This window comes from Triturus cristatus, chromosome 8, assembly GCF_964204655.1.
Source record: "Triturus cristatus chromosome 8, aTriCri1.1, whole genome shotgun sequence".
Lineage (NCBI taxonomy): Eukaryota > Metazoa > Chordata > Amphibia > Caudata > Salamandridae > Triturus > Triturus cristatus.
In genome coordinates, this window is record NC_140591.1 from 1,322,505,880 (window position 1) to 1,322,530,134 (window position 24,255).

Genomic DNA, 24,255 nt, shown 5'->3' on the forward strand with positions numbered 1-24,255 from the left:
GTTTTCAGTACCTTTTCAGAGAGTTTTTTTGAGAATAGACCATCATCCTTAGAAAATGATTATTGTAGTGTCATCTGGCGGTGCGCTACCGAAAGACTGGGGTGCAAAGGTCTTTTTTCCTGTTCCCTTCCACAACAGCCAAATACAGTTTAGTATATTCTAGATCGGGGTAAGAGAATCAGGACTATCAAGAAGGGGATAAGCGTTCATCTGCCTTCTGTCTCAAGCAGCAGTCCCTTTTTGAACCTGGTTTTCTTTTAGCGGGTGTAGGAGAGAAGGATCTGCTTGGTAAGCCCACATTTGTGCTGGTGTCATTATGTTTTACTGACTAGTCTGACTCGGATGCTGCTAATCAGGACCCCAGTCTCTGTGCTTCTTCCCTAAATTGGACATGGTGAGTACTTGGGTACACTCCAGTTTGGCTACTGGGGCGCACTTGTAAGTCCCTAGTATATGGTACTAGGGTATTAAGGTATCCAGGGCATAGGTACAGCAGGGGTCTCCCATGAGCTGAAGCCTGTATTATGCCACCATGAGAGACCACTCAAATTGTGATCATAGGCCTGCCGTTGCAGCCTGTGTAAGCTGGTGCTCGCACCACTTACGACCGATATAAGTTTCCTTATATTTGAGATCACTACACTTAAAACCTATGTCGCCCTTAAGGCAGGCCTTTCATTCCTGAAGGCAGGGTGCTCGGTTCTAAGTGTGAGGGTACCTCCGCATGAGCAGGACACCCCAACAACCTTCGGAGTCCATTCACCCGGGTTGTAAGTGCATCAGCGATTCCGATACATAGAGTGGCCATGTCTAAACTGACTGAAACAAATCCTGTTGTGTTTGGTATCAAACATGTTGGAATCATACCCTCACATCAAAATTGGTGTGGGAGGTATGATTCGTGCACTGTAAAGCTCCTCAAGGAAGCCCTCAATGCTCCCGTTCTAGTTTTCTAGACCCGGACAGAAAGTTATGGCTGCTGCCGACCAGAGACACAATTCCGCCCTCCTCCTACTGCTGAGCCAAGTTCGAGCAGGGGAAGGCAGGACAATAGGTTTCCTGTCACAGGGAGGTGTGACCACATCCCAGACAGAACTTAGTATATTGGAACAGGGTGGGGGCACTTGCCTGCACCACAGAGAATGCTGGAAGGGCACATTTGGTGCCCTCCTTGCATACTCAAGTTCAGGGAACCGTTGGCTCCTGCTCTGGCATGAAACTGGACAAAGGACAGGAGTATCCTCCCCAGTGTCCATCCCCTCCTGTGGGAGGGACCCCTGAATCATCCCAACCCTCTCCTGAGGGTACTTGAGGGCTTACCTGTGGGGTGGGTCCTTAGATTCGTCGTAGGACAAGATTCAAATCCAATACCACTTCTTCAACCGTCTGGGCACTCTGGACTTTGCTGTGAACCAATACTGCAACTGGGAAGACTCCTGCTGCTCCTGGTCTCGTCATCCTGCAAGTCTGATGCAACGTCTGTGCCTGTGCTCCATACAGGTTCTTCGCTGGACCTGTGGAATCTAAGACACCCGAAGAAATCTCCCATGGAGTGAATGAGTCACTCCCCTGCATGTGCACGCACCGCAATGAAGCTGATTGGTCTGCTGATCCTGGGTTCCCACGGATTCCGAAAGGCTCGGCAACACAGGTGGTGGTTCTACAACTCCCTCGAGGCCTGCACTGTCTTCTTACTGAGTTTGAGGCCAGTATCCCTCGTCGAAACCGCTGGATCAGAACCCCTGTTTACCGCATCGACTTCCCGTTGCAAAGGCTTGTTGACTTCAAGAAGCTCTAGCCTCCAGTATCTCCTCCAGCCAAGATCTAAACCTGCACCGTATCCTGTGGTGCACCGTGGGCCTTCATCATTTGGTGAGCTGCTTGAGGTCCTCTTGCGACTCCTGTGCCTTTGGCCTGTGGGTCCTCTTGAGGGTCTTCTTTGGCTCCAGTGGGCTCCCCTGCTTGCTCTGGGCATGCTCTGACTTACCTGCTCGTGGTGAGTCACTTGGCCCTTGGTAGTCCCGACACAGCACCTTTTTCTACCACTACGTTGGTTGCCAAGGCTTGTTGGTGCCCCTGACGGACACTGACTCCTTGGCTCTAGACATCCGACGTGGGACAGCTTATAAACGGCTCCTGGTCTTCCATAGTGCAGCCTGGTCCGCACAGCTGCAACTTAAAGGGCACCATCAGCTCTCCTAATACTCCGAAATTGGTGGGCATTCGTCTTCTGTGCCTCCTGGTCCCTCCTGGTCCCTCCTGAGTGGCTTAGACGTTGTCCCCTCTGCTTGCAGGTACCTCTCATCCTCAATTCACCTTTGAGTTCCACCAAACTCTTCTCACCTTCTTCATCAGCGGCATCTTCCTGCAGTCCTCCATTGTGGTCTACAGTGGTTTTTGACTCCACCTTGTACCTATGCACCCGGCTTCCCTGGTGTAAGTATCCTGGTACCTGGGTTTTCCACGAGTGGGGTGGCTCCCCAACCTTCCATCCTCCACAGGGTTTCTTCACGGTCCGCTGCGAAGGGTCCTTCTTTTTAAAATTGCAACCATGACATACCCATTGACTTGAATTGAGTACGCATTTGTTTTCCCACACTGCACACGACCTCCATGGGGTTCCTAGATACTCAACTTGGGTGGTTCCTTGGGTCCCCAACTCTTCTATGTCTTCTGGGTCCACTCTTGACTTGAGTCGTGGTTTGCATTCCACTATTTCAGTATATGGTTTGGCCTTCCCCTGGAGACCACTGTGTATTCTGTGCTATTTACTTATTCTCTTAACAAAGTATTGTGAGTATTGTGTTTATATCTCCGGGTAGGAGATAATACATTGTGTTAGTGAGTGTTAATAATACATATTTTTTATAACTACACTGTGTGGTTCTTTTTCACTTAACCTCTACCATAACATTAAGTACCAGTAAAACAAGCTGCTTTACACTTCTTCTGGACCAAGCCTGATGGCTGCTCTCCACAGCTACCACTTACAGAGCTTTCTAAGATTGTCTAAGATCACTAAAATTACCATAAGAGCTGTCTGGATTTTTGCAGGGTGCTACACTAAAATGTACCATATACTAAGCCAGCCTCCTACAGTGGGCAACAAAGGGACCTAAGGGGCAGTAAATATCGGGACAGCTTCTAAACAATGCAAGAAGGGATTCCACCTACTTGTTTGGCTGGATGGTCATTTACAGATGTAACAAAAATCTGCTTGGATAATGGGCCGATTCCAGCTTACTGCTGAGTGTGCAGTCATGCTTTGGAATTCCATCATACAAACCAAATAATTCACCAGGAATTGGGCTAACAGCTCCCTAGATCGGTTTTGAGATCCAAAGAAGCTCCAAAGGAAATTCCTCATGGTAGCCTATTAGCCAAAAGTAGCTCTTTTGCCCTAAGCCATATACCCTGCTAATGAGCATTTTGAGTTGCAGGTCTGTTTTCTGATGAAATAATCAATCTCCAAGAGGAATCTGTCCAAATAGCAAGCAAGCTGAAATGAGAATAATATAACGGTTAAGTAAGAGCTCACTCAAGACTGAAGGGTGTTGCAACTAACTACCAAAATAGAATAGCAGCCAGAATTGCTCATTGAGTAACACTGCTTGCGTTCTAGGTGGGTTCCAGAATCGCTTCCTTGCCAGTTGTATTGCTGCACCAACCAGCGACCTCTGGAGAGAACAGTGCAGCATGTTTTCCGGCACTTCATTCATATCTTCAACCCTTCCAGTTGCTGAAGGTCACCACTCACCCAACAGCAGCCACCGCCACCAGCAAAGTTAGCTGAACAAATGTACACAGTTCAGAAATTAATCTATCTACAAAACTCTTTTTGTTTTTGAAAATATTTTTATAAAAAATACTAGATGGATTCACCCAGATAATAAAAAAATAAAAAAAGCTTTCGCCTCAGTATTTTAAGATCAGCGGCAATCTGTCCAGTTGTTTCTGGGGTACTGTACGGGAAAACTGTCCTGGTAATTTGGGTGAGAAACTAAAATCGTTGAACCCGCATTACTTTTACCCACGGATATTTCGACACTAAACATCCCCTTATTAAACTCAAACTCACGCAGCTAAATATGTTTTGGGATATTTCATGTAGATTCCTCAAAAAGGCCAAAGGTTTTTGAAGTCAAAAAACATACCTGTGAACTAATCAAGCTAGCCATAGTTACAAAATGTTCATCTCCGATTTTGTATAATATATGGACTGTTCACATGTTGGAGGAGAGTTTTTAAATGCCATTTTGTGATTCATATTAGTACTCTTGCTCGTCAGTGTGGTACTTTACATAAACAAAAACGGACTAACACTATTTTCCTCTTTTGGTTTGCAGGCAGCTCTCACTTGACAGACCTGACTAGCCCTTACCAGGGTCTAGGGAACAGCACAAGCCAAGACCCTTCCATCTACAGGTATATGTTGACTACAATGCAATCCTTTCTATACAATTCGGCTGGAAACTATTTTTAGGAACCATACTATTAAATGACTACCCCAAAAAGTCCTATTGGCTTTACCTTTCAGTTGAATAGCACATTGTTAGTTGATGCCTTCATATTGATAGAAGTCTGGGCACTCATTCATACATAGTTCATATGTGCAAACAGAAGTATTTAATATCGACAGAGATGAAACTATATCGCCTGTTTGAAAAGGGAAAATAATTCTGGGAAAGGATGAAGTGATATTAGCGATATGTTTGGGTATTTTAGTACTTTTCGGGCTCTTTAGTTAAGTTTACTGTGGAATTCAAGAAATAGCACTCTAGGGTGAGCCAGACGTTGCAGTAAGTAACATGTTTGTCAGTAAACCCCTCATCCATCAACTGCCTCAATGCAACTGCTAAAATGAACACTTTACACATTCCAAGCTATACATTCTAATCCATATTGTTCCCTTTTAGAACATAGAAGTTATAGCATCAGACTCCTCCCTTCATAATAACTTAAAGCTAATCTACATTTAAACTAAATGCGCATATTTTATAACAACTTTAACCAGCAATATATATACAGAATATTCCCATCTCATAACCATACAGAACAAATGCATGTGACAAATTTCCTATTAGTTTGTAACATAGTCTTTAAAATATCCTTTTCCAATATTGTTTTCTTTGATTCACTGTTTAAATCATTGGTTATGGGAGAGTTCATTCCTCCTCCTGATGACATCTCACATCTGTCATAGAAGTTTAATTCTTCTGAGAATCTAGAAACTCAACTCCACTTTAGTTCCAGATCCTTACATCTGCTGTCTTCACAGCATCCCTCAATAACTTGATAACTATTGCAAACATTGAACACCTTGCACGGCCAACAGGAGCTATAATTTTGATGTTTTTCTTCACAACAAAATTTCTCTTTCATTTTTTTTGAGTCCTTATCACCCGATTTCTTCATTCTTTAGTCCCATTAAACTTGACACCTTTGTCCAAATGCACCCATCTAGGCCATAAAATGGTGTTGGATCTTCTTTTAAAAGTTCAAAAGTACTCTTCCCTGTTGATGAATGAGGAGATAAGTGATATGCAGTGATTTTATTGATTTTATGTTGTAGTTCTATCCAATCAAGAGAATTACTTCTGGCTAATTGATTTTTTTTTTTTAGAGTTTAATGAAATCTCTCAATAGCACTGTTTGTTTCAGGAAGATAAATTGAACTCTTTTTATGACAAATGCCACAAGATACAAAATAAGCACTTATTTCTTTTGAGCAAAATTGAGGTCCGTTATCAGACAAAATAAACTTCAGAAAGCTCCCTCTTTGGAGTATTTCTTTAAAATCTTTTATAATAGCAGATGAAATGACTCTAACATTACTGATTTCTACCCATCAACACCACTAAATAAGCATGAGAAAAAGAGCAAATGTGAATCGACCGTTGCAAGGGTGAGCCCGATGCCTTGCGGCTAGCATGCTACAGCCCCACCCCCTCATTAGGTCACATGCACATCGAGCCGCCAGCTGCAAAATCGCTTCTGAATCAGGATGGCCGGAACTGGTGCCCTAGACGCAAGGAGGTCGGGTGCATGATTTTTCGGCAGAGCTTCGCCAGCCCTCGATTCTGCCAGGACCGAACCCACGCTGCTTGGACAGATCGTGATGGGGAGCAGAGGGAGCGAAGTGAACCGCCAGGCACCTTGTGTAGGTAAGGAGGTCTCCTGTGGTAAAGAAATCACTGCAGTCGTCCAACCCTGCCCTGCTGAGGGTCCCTGAATAGGATATTCCACTTTATAAAAAAACAAAAAAACTTGATGGCAGCCAACGGCCCAGTCCGTGTAAAATATACAGGCTTTAAAAAGCCTAAACAATCATTAATTCCCGGATAACTATGGTCAACAAAGGGATAATTTCAGATAACCCCCAGTAAGTTGAGTGGACAAAGGCATGCGGCAAATTATTTTGAAGGGTGCAGGAGTTGCAGCATGTGCTTGAGCTCCAGCTTTGAGTCTGTTTTTGGGAAATCAGAGGACAAAGAAGAAAGCTGCACAAACACGTATCCTTACAGTAAGGCGGGAGAAGAATTCTGCAAAGAAAGGGGGTGTAGTGGATAAACGGAGCAGCTCTCCCCAGCCCTGTCGACAAGTGTGGCCTCTCCTCCGCTTCTGGGTTATATCGGGGTCATCCTTGGATCCAGCTGCCACCAGGGGTGACTCGGTGTCTGAATCTGTCTCAACTCTTGAGTCTGGAAGTATTTGGAATATGTTGAGGATTGAGTACCATCGCACTACCACCAGTCCACAACATACCACTGTAGGAAAGTGGGTTTCTGTTGCAGTACCCCCCCACTTTTTGCCAGACTACTGATGCACATTCACTTGATGTGCCCTGGGTCCCTGCCAATCAGGTTCCCAGGACCTGTGTTCTTTCCCCCAAAATTAATCCAATTGCCATCTCTGGGCACATTTCAGCCCGTGGTAAATGGTACTACAGGTACCCAGGTCATTGTGACCAGGGAAGACCTCGTTGGGCTGCAGCACTTATTGTGTCACCCATAGAGGCCCTGTACCTTTACACACACATACTGCCTTTTGCAGGCTGCTTTTTTTTGTGCAGAACAAAGTGAAGATTCGACATGGTATACATCCCTGTGTGCCATTCCTACAACCTACTGCCCTGGCATAGATCAGTCACCCCCTAGCTGGGTGCCCTATGCCAGTGGTGAGGGTACAGGTGCAAGAGCCCTGAACCCCTACAGCGTCTAAGTCCATTCTTAGACATTGTAAGTGCAGTGTGGCCATTAAGAGTATATGGTGCTGGGAGCTTGTCATTACGAATTACACAGCACCTCAATGGCTACACTGAAAACTGAGACGTTTGTTATCAACCTTCTCAGCACATTAAACCCACACTGATGCCAGTGTGGGATTTAATGAACAATGCACACTGTGGGCATCTGAGATGCCCCCTGAAAAACGACCAGCCTCTGGTGGGTTCCCTGACTGGTACACACCAGCCTGCCACCACGAGACATGTTTCTGGACCTCTAGGGTGGGAGCCTTCGCTCCCTGAGCCCAGAAACAAAGCCTTTCCTGGGTGGAGGTATTCACACCTCCCCCAGGCCAGAAAGAGCCATCTGTGGCAGGGGAGCTTCAAAGGCCTGGCAGCCTTTGTAATGCAACCCCCAGCCTTTCCTGCTTTCAAGAGCAGGCCCCCTTCCTGTCTCCCCTCCTTTTCGATGTGAAGACAGGTGGGAAAAACTATCCAGCCCAGAAGTTGTGACCACCTCTGCCAACTCCACCCCTCAGGTGGCAGAGGCGAGGTGAAGCCCACTCTTCAGTGCCCACCATCTTGCAGACACTCACCAATCCGGATTAGGGATTGTGTCTACTCCCCCATGTGGGGTGAGCACACCAAGGGTGTAGTCACCCTAAGGTCAGTAGCCCATTGGCTACTGACCTCGAGACCCCTAAAATGCCCCCAAAATACAGTATTTAGGGGGCAGCCCTGAACCAAGAAGATAGATTCTCACAAACTAAGAAGAAAAAGGACGAAAGAAGACACCCAGCAGTGGAGACTGCAGAGAACAACTTACTTGGCCCCAGCCCTACCGGCCCGTCTGCAGTTTCCAGAGATCCTGCACCACAAATAGTCTTGACCTGCAGCCAGTGACCTCCAGAACCCTTGGGAGGACTGACTGCCTTCAACAAAGACCAGCTCTCCTGTGAACAGCAGTTCTGTTCAGAAGAAACCCCAAAGAAAGACTCTGAGCCTGCTGAGGAAAAAGAAACCCGATGCCTGGAACCACCACTGCACCCGACGCCTACAGCCCGTGTTCGAGTGGCGCACCGGTGCCAGCAACGTCCCCCAGCACTCCAGAGTCCGAGTCCACCATAGGATGACCCCTTCAGGACTCCCCAACTTCGCCTGCAGCCTGTGTACGGAGACCCCCCTACCGCGAGTGGCCCGGTAAGGTGAAATCCGACCTCAAAAGACACCCCTGCATCCAGCCGACCTGTGCCCTGGAGAACAGAACCTGAGGTGCGCCTACATCCCTGAGCCCTCCAACTTACCTGCCCAGCTGTTGGTTCCTCCTGAAAGTCTTCCTGGACCGAGTCTGCAGCTGTAAACCAAAACCAAAAATCCCCAGTGAAAACCGGGCACCCGACTCCAAACAAGCACCCTCCACCCAGCTGCCCCTGCACTGCAGCGGGTGCACTTTTTGTGCTAAACAGGATCTCCTTTTGCCCTGAGCCTAACACAGGAGCTTGGCTCCCACAACCTTTTGGCCGGATCGCCAGCAGCCACCAACTGGAGGCCCCCTATCCCTCTTTGGATATCATTGGGCCTCAGCACGCTGCACCCGGCGGGCCTAGTGCCACTGAGGGTATAACAAGAGTGCATACTTGACCCTGGGGGACCCCTGAGTCTAAACCCAGAACCTCAACTCCCACTACCAAATACTTACCTCAAAACCGATTACACTATTTTCCTCTATAGGATAACATTGACTGTTTTTATTGGAAAGGTTTTTAAGTCTGGAGTTTGAAAACCTAAAGAAATTCTTTAAAATTGTACTATTGAACCAAAACAATTTTACTTACCTGTTAACAGGAAATGTCCCAGAGTAGTATCCAGGTATATTACTCTGAGTAAGAAAAGTAATCTAAAAAGTAACTAACTTACCTGGTATTTTACTGAAAACCCCAATCAAACTCTATGTACTGCATTTCCAAAGTATTGCATTTCTCTGCAGCCATACTGTAAATCAAAACAAAGTGCATATACAATTACAATTCAAACTGTTTACAAACTGCATTACGACTGTAAAGTATTTATTGCTTACCTGTGCCAGACTTGCTTGGTTCTAGAAAATAAAATAACTAAAAGAATATTTTTATACAAAAACAATTGGTCTGAAATTCAGTCTTTGAGTGTGTTAATTCATTTGCTGACTGAGTGTGTACAACAAATGCTTAACACTGTCTTCTGATACTGCCTTACTGCTCGGCCACACTACCACAAATAGAGAGTGAGGTGCTATCTAACTTTACCTCTGCCTCACTGGACTCTGTGCACACTATACCTCACTTTGGTATAGTATATACAGAGCCAGCTTCCTACAACCAGCGTTAGTGGAAATTTGGTAATAGCTTCAGCGGGCAATGGACCAGGAGCACTCACTGGACAAGGGGCAAGTGTTGCTGAGAAGACCTATAAGGGCTATCCCTTTTTTGTGAGAAACTATAAACCATCATATGAGGAAGTAAAAGATCGGTCAGAGGACCAGGGTTTAGGTAAAGAAATAATTTGTGACCCCACTGCTAGCACGGCAACGGCTTCTATGTTGAATGTAACAGCACGAAGTGCAGAGTCAAATTTGGAGACGGGAGTGAGGTCAAAGATGCTGGGGTCCTCCTTATTATTATTATTATTATTTTTTTTTTAAACTATTATGGATCAGTTTACAATGATACTAAAGCCTTAGTGCATATCAATGATCTGCTAATAAATGCTCAAGGTTCTGTAGTTATGGGAGTGGACTTCAACTTTATACAAGATTTAAGATTAGGTACCTCAAATAAAACCAAGCAACAATTAAAACCAAAGACCTCGAATTTGATTAAAGATCATAAGAAAGGACTTTGTCTTCCTAGATCCATGGCGACCAGATCAACTGGCCCATTCCCAGTATACATGTAACTGCAAGGTTTAAAACACCTTCATGCTTGGATTTCTACCTGGTGGTTAAGCTCTTAGGAAGAGGAGAGTCAACGATTATTACAGTTCGATAAATATCTGCTAATGGACCACATTTGGATTTCAGAAATGCATACATTTATACATCTGTTTTAAGGATCGCATTAATACTGCCCCACGTTTTATGGTATGGGAAGCTTTTAAGGCCTCTCTACGGGGTCAAGTTATCTCTTATAAAGCTAGGCTGAATAAGCAGAGGGCACAGAAGATAGAAATTTCACAAAACACGGCAGAACGGTTTAGGAATAAATGTAAAGACTATGATGATAAGGCATTGAAGCAAGAATTTTCGAGAGCAAAGGATAAATTAAGAATATTTTTATTCTAGAAGATATTTCAGGGAGTAGGGCATATCAACAGAAAACGTACGAAGAAAGCCAGCATGTAGTTAAACTTTTAGCATGGTCTACTAAAATGCAGCAGAACAGTCAAATGATTACACAAATAAGAGACCCTCTCTCTGCAAGCATAGTGGAAGATAACAACAGTATAGCGGAAATATTTCTTTATCATTTTAAACAAATCTAGGCTGAATTTCAGATTATTGACCCACAGCAGTTAGAAGGCTACTTGAGCACATGCCTCCTACCACAAATCACTAGGGATAATAGTATTGCCTTGAATAAGCCCATAGAGCCTGCGGAACTCGTGGAAACACTAAAGATTATGGCTAGTGCTAAGGCTAGTGGGAGTGACGGTATTCCTGTGGAAATATATAAAGTGTTTTTACAGATCTTTCCCGATTTTTAACATTGCTGTTCAACCAAATCAGGGAGGGGATCCCGATCTCCAAAAGATTTAAGAAGGCAGTGGAGATCAGTTTTCTTAAAATAAAAATAAAGATCCATGTGACCTTAATTCATATCGCCCAATAAGCTTATTAAATTCAGATTATAAGCTTTTTATGAAAGTTTGGGCAAAATAGAATTTCTCCAAGTGCTCAACAAGTGGTCCATGCTGATCAAACCGGTTTCCTGAAGGGTAAATCAATGGCTGCTAATACCCTATTTTTGTTGCAGGCTATTGACTATTTTTCAGTCAACAAGGACAAGGCTGCAATTTTAATGATGAACACAGAAAAGGTGTTTAAACTTGTCGACTGGCAGACACTGTTTTAAATTTTGGGGAAGTTTGGTTTCCCATCCCAATTGATAACCATGTTAAGGAAGTATATAAGGGGGCTGAAGCTAAGATAATTATTATTACTGGACAGGTGGGTGAGGTCGAGATTAGACGGGGCACCCCTCTGGGTTGCCCATTATTCCCACTCCTGTTCTCTCTCTTTTTATTGAGACACTCACAATTAAAATCCATTCTAACACTTCAATCTTAACCCCTATAAGAGAGATGGCAAAAATTTAACTTTTTGCGAATTAAGCAAAGTGTGCAAATATACAGACCGCTCTGAATGGAAATCAGGCTTTCACAGTTTTAGGTAGGTACAAAGTCAACCAGTCGAAATCATAGCTGCTCTTGTTTAACGCTGCAGATGCCCAGCTCCTATCAGAGCTGCAGATTTCACCACAACGGCCCATAAGATATCTTGGGTTATATGTAACAAGCGATTTATACACAGTTGTTCCACCTAAACTATGGGAATACCCTCACAAAAGTAAAAAGGTTATTAGAGAGCTGGACGCTTTTGCCTTTGTTACTGCTGGGTTGAGTTTCTTTAGTCAAATGTCAGTACTCCCCCCCCCCCCCCCCCCCCTGTTTGTATTTTTGTTTTTGAATCTTATTCTGAGAGTACTGAATACATACTTTAAGGAACTAGATAAAATTATTCACCAGTTTCTATGGGCAAAAAAACAAGCTTGGGTAAAACTTTCCACCGTCAACTAGACACGGAGCACTGAGGGTTAGCTCTACCACCTTTCCCTACATATTACCAGGCAGCTCTGGTTCATCAGTCAATACAATTAGCAGCAACACCTTCAAAGTATGATAATTTTCTTTTAAATCACATGCTAAAAGAAAGCACAATTAAACTACTTGTTTTTCTAAGGACAATAAAACTGCCTAAGAAAACGATGTAGAATTTTTTAACAACAAAAGATTCACACACCCATTTATTTTTCAAGGCAATCAATGTACCAGTATCCCGTGCACTTTCTTCTTTCCAAGACTGTCGGTTCTGGGGTCTGCCGCTCTCTCAAGGGATCCTCCAGGCCTGGAGCGATCTAGGCTTTCAGGAGCTCGGGGACATTTATAATATTAACAACTTGATAACATGGGAACTGCTATTACAGCAATTGGGGAGCCAAATTTAAGCACTATGGCTAAGAGTTATCCAAATGACCAGTTTCCTAAAAAAATTGTTATATGACGATTAATGACTCAGCAAGAACCATATTAAGATGCATCAATGATAAGGAAGAGTACCCCTGTGGGTGTAACATAATGTATAGCGGTTAATCAGTTTCTTTCACTTGATTGTTAATATGGACGCTGAAAGCTGTATTTCAGTCCTGTATAGTTGATGTCCTTGAATTACTTGTGATTTAGATTGTTTTGCTTCCGTATACGAATTGTACTATAAAATCTGTAAAATGACAGTAAAAATATTTTTTTTTAAATCCATGATCAGGAAGTGGGTAGTATAGGAAACTGGTACTGCCTGCTTCGTCAAAGTATGAGTATTAAATGTGTGGAGGCGTCGTGTCCTAAGATTTTCCAAGATACGGGCTGCGGGTTTTATATTAAAGAATTGCAGCTAGTGTGTGAGTTTGAGCACAAAGCCCAAAGAGCGGCCAACTTTTAAAGAATGGTGTTTTTATCTAAGTTGGCATGTTTCCTTAATCTCCGAATATATGTTTTTGATGTAAGGCGTATGGTGCGGGTGGATGGGTACATATATTTTATTCATGAACTGAAAGTGGAGTTCCAGGAAGTAACGTTTAAAAATGTAAATAACACATCAATCACGGAATCTTTAAATACAAACATAATTGAGATATCCAGCAGGCAGAATCATTATGTAGATGTTGAGGACCCGGATGGGTCCCTACACCCACCCGCAAGCCACAGTGTAAAGGGCTTCAAGGAGACATCTGTAATTGAAATCTCAAGTGTTTCACCGGGGATTGATCTACTTACATTAAAAAGTCAGCGGAAATTATACAAAAAAGACGAGGAGCCGAAAACAGTTAGGATTCCCAAAGATCAGGCATTTTGGGAAACTGACAAAACTCATAATAAAGTGAATCAATGCCAGCAAGATCAAAGGCAAGAATTAAATACAAATCTGGAATCAATAATCACACTACACAGTGCTCTGGGGAGCATACTGGAAACTTCAATTAAAACCCTTAACATGCAGTCTGACAAATTAGACATACAAATACAATTAATGAGCTCCATGGCCGAATATATATCCATTATAAATAAAAAACTGGACACTATGGTCATCACATTTAATACGATCCAGGACCATATTCGTCCGTGGGGATCACCCAATATATGTAGTTGCAACCCCATATTGGAAAAACTGAAAGATCTGCCATCCATACTGAAGGATATTTTGCGGGAATGCAAGCTCGCCTATCAAAGTTCCACCAGTACACTAAACGGTAGTGACCTAATTTCCTTTGTGCAATGTATAAATCCTTTAACCAAGGATACAGTCACACCCAAAAAGAGCAATAAAAACAAAACAGAAGTGTTAGTACAACAAACATTGGACCAATGAATTGAGAATGATGAATCAATAAAGTTAAATGATGTTCCATCAGAGAGAATAAAAACATCACGAACCAAATCCCCTGTTGGACTTTCCAACTGTTATAAACCAACTGAGAAAGAACAACCAGAGCTGGACGGGACGGAAAATCAGATAAATCAAAAATGTCTAACGAAGCGGCAAAAGAAACGAGCAAGAAAAAACAGAAAACAGCTCGCAAAGTGTCTACCTGCTGAGAAGCAGGTGTTGATCAGCTATCCCATTTTTAATTGTGTAAAAACACAAAAAAAACTGAAATTGATCCAAACTTGAGGGCACAGACTCCATCCACAAGGGCAAAAAACGATTGTAAAGACCTGAAGCATACACCCCAAAAAGTGAGAATCAAATCTATGCCCAAAAGACCATCTAAAATACCTATGAACCATGAGGGGATTGTACAACCACAAACTCCAGGTACTAAAATCGACCCAACAATCTCATTTTCCGTCTCAAGTAGTGCGGATTGGAGCATGGAACAAGTAGACCGCGATGTAGCAGAACAAAATCAATCTGCAGCGAGTCCACAAAGTGATTCACATCATAAGGTGATTACCCCTAATCAAAAAGCGTATACATTGCAGCAGAGCAAAAAATTCAACATTAATAAGCCTGATCAAAATAAGCGTGAGGCAATCAAACCGGGATGTCAAAGGATGGTCATTAAAGGTACGGAAAATAACAAGAAGGCATTGCCCATCCAGATCACTATTCCAAATGCCAATTGCAGATCAGGCAAAAGTAATAACAAAAACGTTAGGACCATCACAGCCAAAGTTGATAAGGGCCGTTACGATCAATTGCAAGTAATACTAACTTCAGGGAATAATGAATCACAACAAAACATTGAATTAACAAATGTAGTAAAACTTGGACCCAGTCCCATGTCTGTTGCCAGGGAAAAAGGGCGCTATATACAAAATGGCGGACTAACACAAGATTGCAAGGATGGAATTCCCCAGGGTAGTATACCAATCGAACAGCCTCAGAAGGATGCTAATAAGCAAATTACAAAACAACCGTGTGTTGACACAAAGGGCCACGGAAGCCACAAAACAAGAAGGACTTGGCCAATCGATAAAACACGCCTTACTCATGAATTAACATCAGTTTCAGAAACTTCAACAGTAGGAAGGTTACTCTTCATTCCAAATTATAAAATACAAGGTATACAAGACTATCTAAACCGAGGAAACATTCTTCATTTGACATCCACAATCACAAGTCTTAGCCAAATAACTACAGCTGATCTACTCTCAATAGAATTCATCTCCCTCGGAGACAATGTAGCAAAGGAAGGCACATTGACAACATGGAGCAACGAGGGAATCGTCCAGAGCATTCTTGCTGAAACCAACAAATTCGAGGAGTGGGGAATTAGTCTGAAAGAAGAAGTAAAACCGGGATATCCATCCCCCCTCCTAAGGAAGCATGGCAAAAGAGAAGATCACATACGGGCAAGTCAACTCACTCATTCTGTACTACATGGTGCCAGGGGAGCAGATAATGACAAAAATGATAGCCGGGGTCCGATACAGCGTATTCATGACGATTGAACCTGTCGCCAGGTAGACAAAGTAGAGGGTAATTCGATCAAACTCCTCTCCTGGAATATCGCAGGAGCAAAAGCCATTTTAAATGATACTAGAAAAACAGACACCTGGGGCATGTATGACATCATAGCCCTCCAGGAAACATGGTTAATGGAGCCAATTGATGTACCAGGTAGATTATGTTTCCATGCTATTGCGACCCGCACTCAGCGCCACGGGCGAGCCAAGGGCGGACTGACAGTATACATATCCACTGCACTCAAGATCAAGGCTTCTCAATTGCCCATATCATCGGCAGATATGCAAATTATTAAACTAGATGGGACGTCCCATGGTAAAAATGGAAGAATCATCCTAATTAATGTATACGCCCACCCGAAAAACGCTTTTAAAAAGGAGCTCTTTAAACCCATCAATAATGTCATCTCTAACCTTCGCCTTGAACAACCAAAATGGGATATAATTTTGACAGGCGATTTCAATGCCAATCTTCTGCATTGCCCGGAAGAAGAGGATCACATTAATATAGCAAATGAGCAGTGGGGCGTAGAACCCCAGGAGATCCCACCTGCAAAGAAGACTGATACAGCTGGTAGGCATTTGATGCGGGACCTTGAGCATATCGGGTTAAGGGTGTTAAATGGAAGATACGTGCACGATAAACCACCATCTATAACCTACATAGGTCACGGAACAAGTTCAATTTTGGACTACACAATAGTCACACTACCCTTGCTAAGACTGATAAAAAAAATTCAAATAATCAGCTCATTAGATAGTGACCATTCAATGCAACATATTGAAATACAACTCTCTCCTTCAAGGTACCAACAAGTACAAACAATGGTAGGCAAAGTATCTACAATCAACCTGAAGAGATTGAGGTGGACAAGTACCACCCTACCACTAATAGCGTTGGATGCCAAGAAGGAACTCCAATCCTTAGTCTTAGACAAGGATCTGTGTTCTGAGACTTGGACTGATTACTTAAACAAGTTACCCAGGACAAGTATCAATACTAAAAAGAAGGCTAACTCAACACACAGTGCTGCATTTTCAAAAGCCACACTTACTTTGAGAAGACGCTTGCGGAAATCCACAAGACGAGCACAAGGCCAAAAGGCAAATTCGAGTTCTTGGCAGGAAGTTCGAAGAATAAGGAAACTTTACAAGAAGCTAATCTGGACGGAGAAAAAACATCAAGCCAATGAGTTCTGGACTAAACTTTTGTATAACATAAAAAAATCCGACACCAGGGCCTTTTGGCTGCAAGTCAACTCTTTGAGCAGATCAGCACAAGTCATAAGTATGACTTGCATAACAGAAAGCGCATGGGCCCAACACCTAGCCGAGACTTTCTCAATAAGATCAACCTTGCAGTCACCAGCAGCTACCTTGAGCATAGTGGCTTTGGAAAACATACCTAATGACTGGCCAAACAAGTACAAAATCCAACAGGAAAGTCTAGACCAATCACTGCGGACAAGCGACGAACTACAAATAGCACAAATAATCAGAAGAAGTAGGCAAGACAGCGCGCCAGGACAGAATGGCATCCCGCAGGCAATTTATAAGGAGGACCCACAATATTGGGCTGGCAAATTTAACCTCCTGTTTCGATCTATAAACAACACACGTCAGCTCCCAGAAAGCTGGAGGGGAGCAACTATTAATCCAATTTACAAAGGCGGAGATCGCAAAAACCCGGCCAATTATCGGTTGATAGCTCTCATTGATGCAGAAGCTAAATACTATGCATCCTTAGTACTAGCGGATCTTGCAAAATGGTCTGAAACCAACACAAAAATCCCGATAAACCAGACAGGGTTCCGCCGCGGAATTGGCACAATGGCAAACATTCTGGCCCTGAGCCCAATCGCGGAAAAAAGTTTACAAAATCACCAAGCACTTTATGTCTGTTTCATAGACTTTAAGGCGGCCTTTGACCGTGTTAGCAGGCACTTACTTTGGTATAAACTGAAGCAGCATGGCCTGCCTGACTCAATCTTAAATCCAATCATTGACCTGCACACCAACACCTGGATGCAGGTAAAGATTGACAACGGCCAGCGGCTAACTCGAAAGATCAGCACCTTTGATGGTCTAAAACAAGGCTGCGTGCTGGCACCCCATCTCTTCAATCTATTCATGGCTGATTTAACATCAAACTTGGATCAGATCAACGCTCATCCACCACGGCTAGGACACCTGCATGTTACACATCTATCCTATGCCGATGATGTGGTCTTACTCAGCCAGACAAAAATTGGTTTACAACGCCTATTGCAAGAACTGACCAGATATACAAAATCAAACTTATTAGAAATAAACAGTAAGAAGACAAAGATCATGGTTATAACTCGCCGCCATAAAGCGCCACCAGTATTCGTAATAGATAAGAATAAATTGGAAGTGGTGGAAAGTTATAAGTATCTGGGGGTACAACTAGACAAGTGCCTAAACTTCGTAACGCATTTGAATGCCATCGAAAAGAAGGGGATTGCCTTGTTACACGCCTTCAGTAATTTAGCAATTAAACTTAAAGGCCCTATGTTCAATCCGCTCCTAAACGTAATGAAAGCAAAGTTACTGCCAACGATATCTTACGGGAGCGTATTAGATCATGGGATGAGTGCACAGCTTATAGAAAACATGCAAACAAAAATCTACAAGCGTGTATTTGGTTTGCCAAATAATGCATCACCTGCACAAGTGCGACTCGAATTTGGTCTGCAATCACAAGTTCTGCTAAAAAAATACAAGACTGTCAAATTTTGGTACGATGTCTGGATGAACCAGGAAACAGAGATTTATCGAGCCATGTGGGAAGCAATTCATAATAGTCCTAATTCCCAGTATGCCAAATTTTTAAAAACCTCTTTAGAAACAACAGAATTGGCCCCACTTTGGGAAACCAGGCTTCCGGTATCACTGTTCAAACAGCAAAGAAGGCGGCCAGCAGGCATTCGTTAATTAACGACAAGTCATCCCTGAGTCATCGTGAACATGCTTGGATGACAATACAATCATATATAAAGCTGGTTCCGGCAGCATATCTACAACTTGCCTTCTCAGCATATAACAAATCAAGATATCTCACATTGAGGCTGGGTAACTTACCAACAAACTTTGATCAACGAAAATGGCGGATGCAAGAAATGAAAGGGAGCGAATTGTGTGGAGCAAGAAAACAGGACTTAATTCATTTGATCTGCATCTGTCCCGCAATGAATTTGGAACGTCGAAGCAGACTAAAGGCGAGGTTCAATGAAATCGGAGTACGTACCTGCCGGTCCGCTATTGTACAAATACTGTGTTCTGTGGACCCTCAACTAATTTGCAGAGTAGTCCAATTCATAACTAATTTTGAGAAAAAGAGAGGAACCCTGGTAAAGTCCTAATCTCCATCATGAACTTGCACTTTAAACACGAACATTCTCCCTGTCCCAGATACAACAATCTTTAAGCATGAGAATAATTTTTATAAATTTTATGACTCATTACCTGTTCATTTGCTGTATAATGTCCATCTTTTCTCTTTTAAATTCAGGTATTTTAAATTTTTGTAATGGTTTTAATTAACTGTACAATAAAGCATCCATCCTAGTATTCATGAACTACAGTACAGCATTTTTGGGAGGAGGTTCTTGGGAGTATCAGCCACTACATTGCATCTGGGGCCCCAGATATCGAAATATCTGCAGTACTTTATCTATATTGCAATACTAGGAGCCAGGTCTTTAGTACTGCAGAACTGGAAGTATTCAAAGGTTCTGTCAACAAATCAGTGGCTTACTAAGTTGGCCCGGACCTACCAGTTTGAGGAGGCAAATGCAAATTCGTAGGTTTAAGGCTACGTGGGCGGATTATTCGTCCAACTCTCTGTGTTGTAGGGTAAGACAAATTTTTACCTTTGGTGTAAGAACGTAATGCGCCTTGTTAAAGCCTAGCACTGAATTTATGCATACTCATTGCAGACAAAAATAATATTGCTTCCTGCTGCTATGTGGAAGAGGTGTTATATGATATTTGTAAATTGATGAATTAGAGGAATATGTATTTTTCTTTTAGCTGCCCTATTCTTACTATGCTGCTTGTCTTTTTCTCTTGCTCGCAATAAAAAGTTATTCAAAAAAGTTTGGAAAAAAACCCACTAGGTAAGGTGTTTGATGTTCTCCATGATTAAGCCCCAAAATATCAGTTGACACATCTTCCCAAGGATGACTTGGCAACTTTCTACATACCAGGGGCGTTTGATGACTAACTTTGCATTCTACACTCTCCCTAACATCTGTTTCAATTCCTGAATCAATCCCAAAAATTTGTTTGCAAACATTTCTTGGTTTTATACTATTCCCAGATGTTCTACATGTGCTTCCGGTATGAGTCTTTTCCTCAAACTAGTCGAGGGAACAACATGTCTCGGTCTATGGACAGCTAATAATTTAATAAAGTCCAACTGTTTTCCATGTTCTCAAACTTACCATTTTGTAATGCTTTCATAACTTCTGTTTGAGTTAAGTCATTGATCAAATTACTTTTCCATCCCTCTTCTGTTACTACATCTGTTATCTCGCATACATCCTCCTCTTCTTCTTCTACCACATCTTCCATACAATAATCTTGACTCTTGAGATCAACCAAGTAACAAAGACAATCTGTTGATAAATGTTTTACCCCTGGAACATACTCTACAGAGAAAACAAATTCCTGAAGAGCTATAACCAATCACTTGATTCTTCCAGGTATAAAATCCATTTCTTTCTTCTTGAGAACCTCTTCCAAAGGCTTGTGGTCAGTGTTGACACCCAACACTGTGGTCCATACGTAATAACGGAACTTCTTTAAAGTCGAAAAATGGCTAAAGTTTCTCTTTCTATTACGGAATAATTCTTCTCAGATTCATTGAAAGACCTCTCCAGGTCAATCCAAGCAATCAATCTTTCTGGATTAAAACTGCCCCGAATCTTTAGAGCTAGCATGTCTCTTCACCTGGGATGTAAAGTCTGTAAACAGGGTGCATGTCTCAACTCAGGAGTCCAACTCTAATTGATATGAAGAGCTCCACTCATATTTTTTGCATTTCTTTAACAAAGATCTTAAGTTCATGGATTTTTCTGCTAGTTTTTATGAATCTTCCATAATATTCCGCCATCCCAAGAAATTAACTTATTCCATCTATAGACTTTGGTTCCTTTAATTTTATTATAGTGTTTACCATTTCCTGTTTGGATTTAACTTCTTCACCCGATATAAATGCCCTATATAACTGACTTCATGCACCCGACACTTCTCCTCCTTTAACTTCAATCCAGCTTCCATTAATCTCCTCAATACTAATTAAACTCTGGTATCCTGTTTTTCCATGGAGTTACCAACACCTAACACATCATCCAGGTAGACTGTACACCACTTAAATCCTTTAAAACTCTTATAATTATATGCTGGAAGCCTGAGGCAGCTGACACCAGGCCAAAAGGCAGTCTTTTAAATTTAAAAGTTCCCATGGGCTTTCTAAAAGCTGTGAGTTCTTGCGACATTCTATCTAAATCAACTTAGTTATACGCTGAAGTGAGATCAAGCGTTATAAAAACTATTGCCCCTCCCAAAGTTGAAATGATTTCTTCTCTGTTTGAAGAGGAAATTTGCCCACTACTACTTCTCGATTTAATGCTCTCAGTTCTATAAATAATCTCAAATCTCCATTTTGTTTTTTAGCCACAACTATGGGAGCCATCCGCTCAGTGGTTCCACAACTATCTATGACACCTGACTCTACCAATCTTCTCAATTCACTATCTTCCTGCCTGTTTCTTTAGCCCCAAAGGAATTTTTCTTACTTTAGCAGTTACTGGGATTGCACCCTTCTTTAATCTGCTGCAATATTTATAACCTTTCATATAGCCTAAGGTATTATTGAATAAATCAGGAAATTCAGACACTAAATCACCTACTTTTGTGTTCAACGACTTGAATTCGTACCTGTGATTTGGCATCTGGGTTAAGAACCACACCTAACAAACTCTGGTGTGGTCCATTTAATAGATCATACCCTTGCATGGAAACATCTTACCGATTATCCTTGCATCCATCAAAGTTACAGCGGAGGTCGCTTCTTCTCCTACCTCGCCACCAAGACTTTGAACTATCTTCCCCTTTATCTCCAAACAGCATCCTCACTCACAGGATTTAGAAATGGACGCAAAACATGGCTCTTCGACCGATAGCAGCAGGAACACAGCACCTGAATACCCTCATGGGTGATTAGCCGCACTCTACAATTGATTGAATCTCCCACCCAAATTAAGGCATGATTCAAAATACCCCAACATTTTTATGGACTGTTCCCCTTACCCTACCTAAGTGAACCACATCCGTTATTCGCAACTAGGTGTTTTTCTCGAAATGACAGTAAGGTGTGAACTTGAGTCAAATCTCATGAGTAACTCTACTTCATCTTCCTTCGCCAGTTTACTGGGATGCTCCTCACTTTCTCTAGACTCCCCAATCTGAAATACAATTTCTTTTGAAAACTCCTTAATTTCTTTCCTCTGATCTTTCTTTATTCTACTTCTGCAACATTTTGAAAAATGACCCTTTCTTCCACAGCCATTGCAATATAAGTTCAATGCCTGGCACTCGTTTGCATTTGCCCTGTGGCCACGTCCACCACATTTAAAACATTCTCCAGTGAACTTCATGCGTGTGTCTTTTACCGGTTCTTTCCTTCTGACTTTACATACAACTTCCACCACCTTTTCAGTCACATACTATGTTTATCTTTGGAATTGTGTAATCAGACACACATTTAAGCATGTGTTCCACTTTTTGGGATATCATGATTACTTCCTCTAAAGGTGGTTCATCTTTTAACCAAAGCTATTCCCTGATTTTATCACTTACACATTTCAACACAAATTGGTCCTGGATCCTTTTTTCACTGTTGCCCCAAACTTCCACTTTGCTGCCAATTACCTGAGAGTGGTGATATATTCCTCAATCATCTCTTCTTCACCTTGTGTCCATAACACAAATTGATACCTCTCCATATAGTTCTTACCCTTGTAAGATAATGTCAATCCATTTTTAATAAACATGACTCGTATTCATTCAAACCCCTTCGATCATTTGCATTTAACGCTGGTAGATATTTCAAAATTTCCTGCCAATCACCTCCTAGAAAATGCATCATTAAACAGTACTTTTGTTCCACACTCAGACTTGTTCGACATGCTCTGGCATAATGCCCAAACATCTTTGTCTATCTGCTCCACCTCACCGGTGGTTCCACAGGGCTACTCAAAAAGACTTGAAGCATTTTCTTTTGAGGTAACACGCTTATAGGTTGTTATTTTTCAGGGTTGGGGTATATCTCTTTTCCAGTGTTACAAACCAACACTGTATTTAACTAATTTTATATACAATGTGTAAGTTTCTCATAGAACATCAACCCCCATAACCATTAAACCACAAAACCAAAACGCATAATTTAACACCATATACTAAAGTAAATCTAAATATTACAAAATGCTTCCAAGCTTTTTCAAATTTAGTGTGCCTACAACTGTAGTTAGGCACATCTGTGGCGATTATTCTCTTTAACAGCCTATCACCACGAACTCTTCAACACCTTCTCCTCATCGGTTCAGGCCGTTGCTTAATTTATGTGATGTCAAATCATGTATTTCTTTCTCTTCTCTGTTTTTGCAATAGACTTCCAGGGATATTATCCCAACTTGCCAAAATGTTCACTGACGTGCTTGATGTTGCTTTCAGCAGTCAATAGAGCTTGTTAATATGCGTCCGACTCCTGTTGTTTCTATGTGTAGTGGGGCTTGTTACTTGAATGTGACGTGTCACCAATTCATCACAAGCCTGTTGTTCTACAAGCGGTGGAGCTTGATGTTAATAAGAATGTGAAGATTCATGATCAATCCTCCCCACCAATGTGAGGCATGGAATCCGTGGTGCTGCGAGGCACAAGGGCATTTCCTTTCACGGTGGAACACAAACGCGGTTCAGCACTCCGCAGCGGCCTCACCACCTTTGCGGCTTAAATCGGCCTTAATGAACGCCTACAACTCCTGCACCACTCTTGGACACTCTTTAGACTTTGAAAAAAATACTTGCATGCAATCTTTTCACCGCTCGGGGATATAATTATCTCTACAGCACTTTTTTTTCCAAAGTCTCCTCTCTCTCAACAGATTTCCATGTTGAGGTGTTCTCCGTATCACATCACCTGGGTTCCTTATCGCCAGTGTGGAATTCAAGAAATGTCACTCCAGAAGGAGCTAAACGTTGCGGTAAGTAAAAGGTTTGCTAGTGAAAAGCTCATCCATCAACTGCGAGGATGAAGCAGATAAAATCTTTCAGGAGGAAAGTGGGGGAAAAATCAGACTGAACGTAGCCTGCCTCCACATTTCGTCTTTCCATCAGCTTGCATTCTGCTGACCAATGTGTGAAGGAATGAGTGTCCTGTTCGTGTTTGAGTGTGAACTCCTGGAGGCCTGCAAAGAGTTTTAGTTTCAACACCACTGCTTATCTCTCAAAGGACTGAATTAACAGTTAAAGGAGCTGACAATAAGTTTCCATGGATGGTGTAGTGAAAGAGCAACTCTTGTGGTTTGGCACCCTATTATGACCTTCAACTACCACCATTTTAACTGACTTTAGTGTGTTATTATACCCTAGCCTGGATATTTGAGATGGTCCTGCATATGTCTGCTCCTCTTCTTTCTTGTAATCTTGCTGTCTTTCAGTGGGAG

The 24,255-nt window shown here is 42.3% G+C and overlaps 1 protein-coding gene across 1 annotated transcript in view; it reads left to right on the forward strand.

The window, feature by feature from the left end:
- Nucleotides 1-24,255, forward strand: part of RBM11 (RNA binding motif protein 11) — a 209,130-nt gene that overhangs the window by 81,696 nt on the left and 103,179 nt on the right. Inside the window, exon 3 of the mRNA XM_085620540.1 lies at nucleotides 4,347-4,425. Coding sequence (XP_085476666.1) covers nucleotides 4,347-4,425 — 79 coding nt within the window. The remainder of the gene's footprint in view (nucleotides 1-4,346; nucleotides 4,426-24,255) is intronic.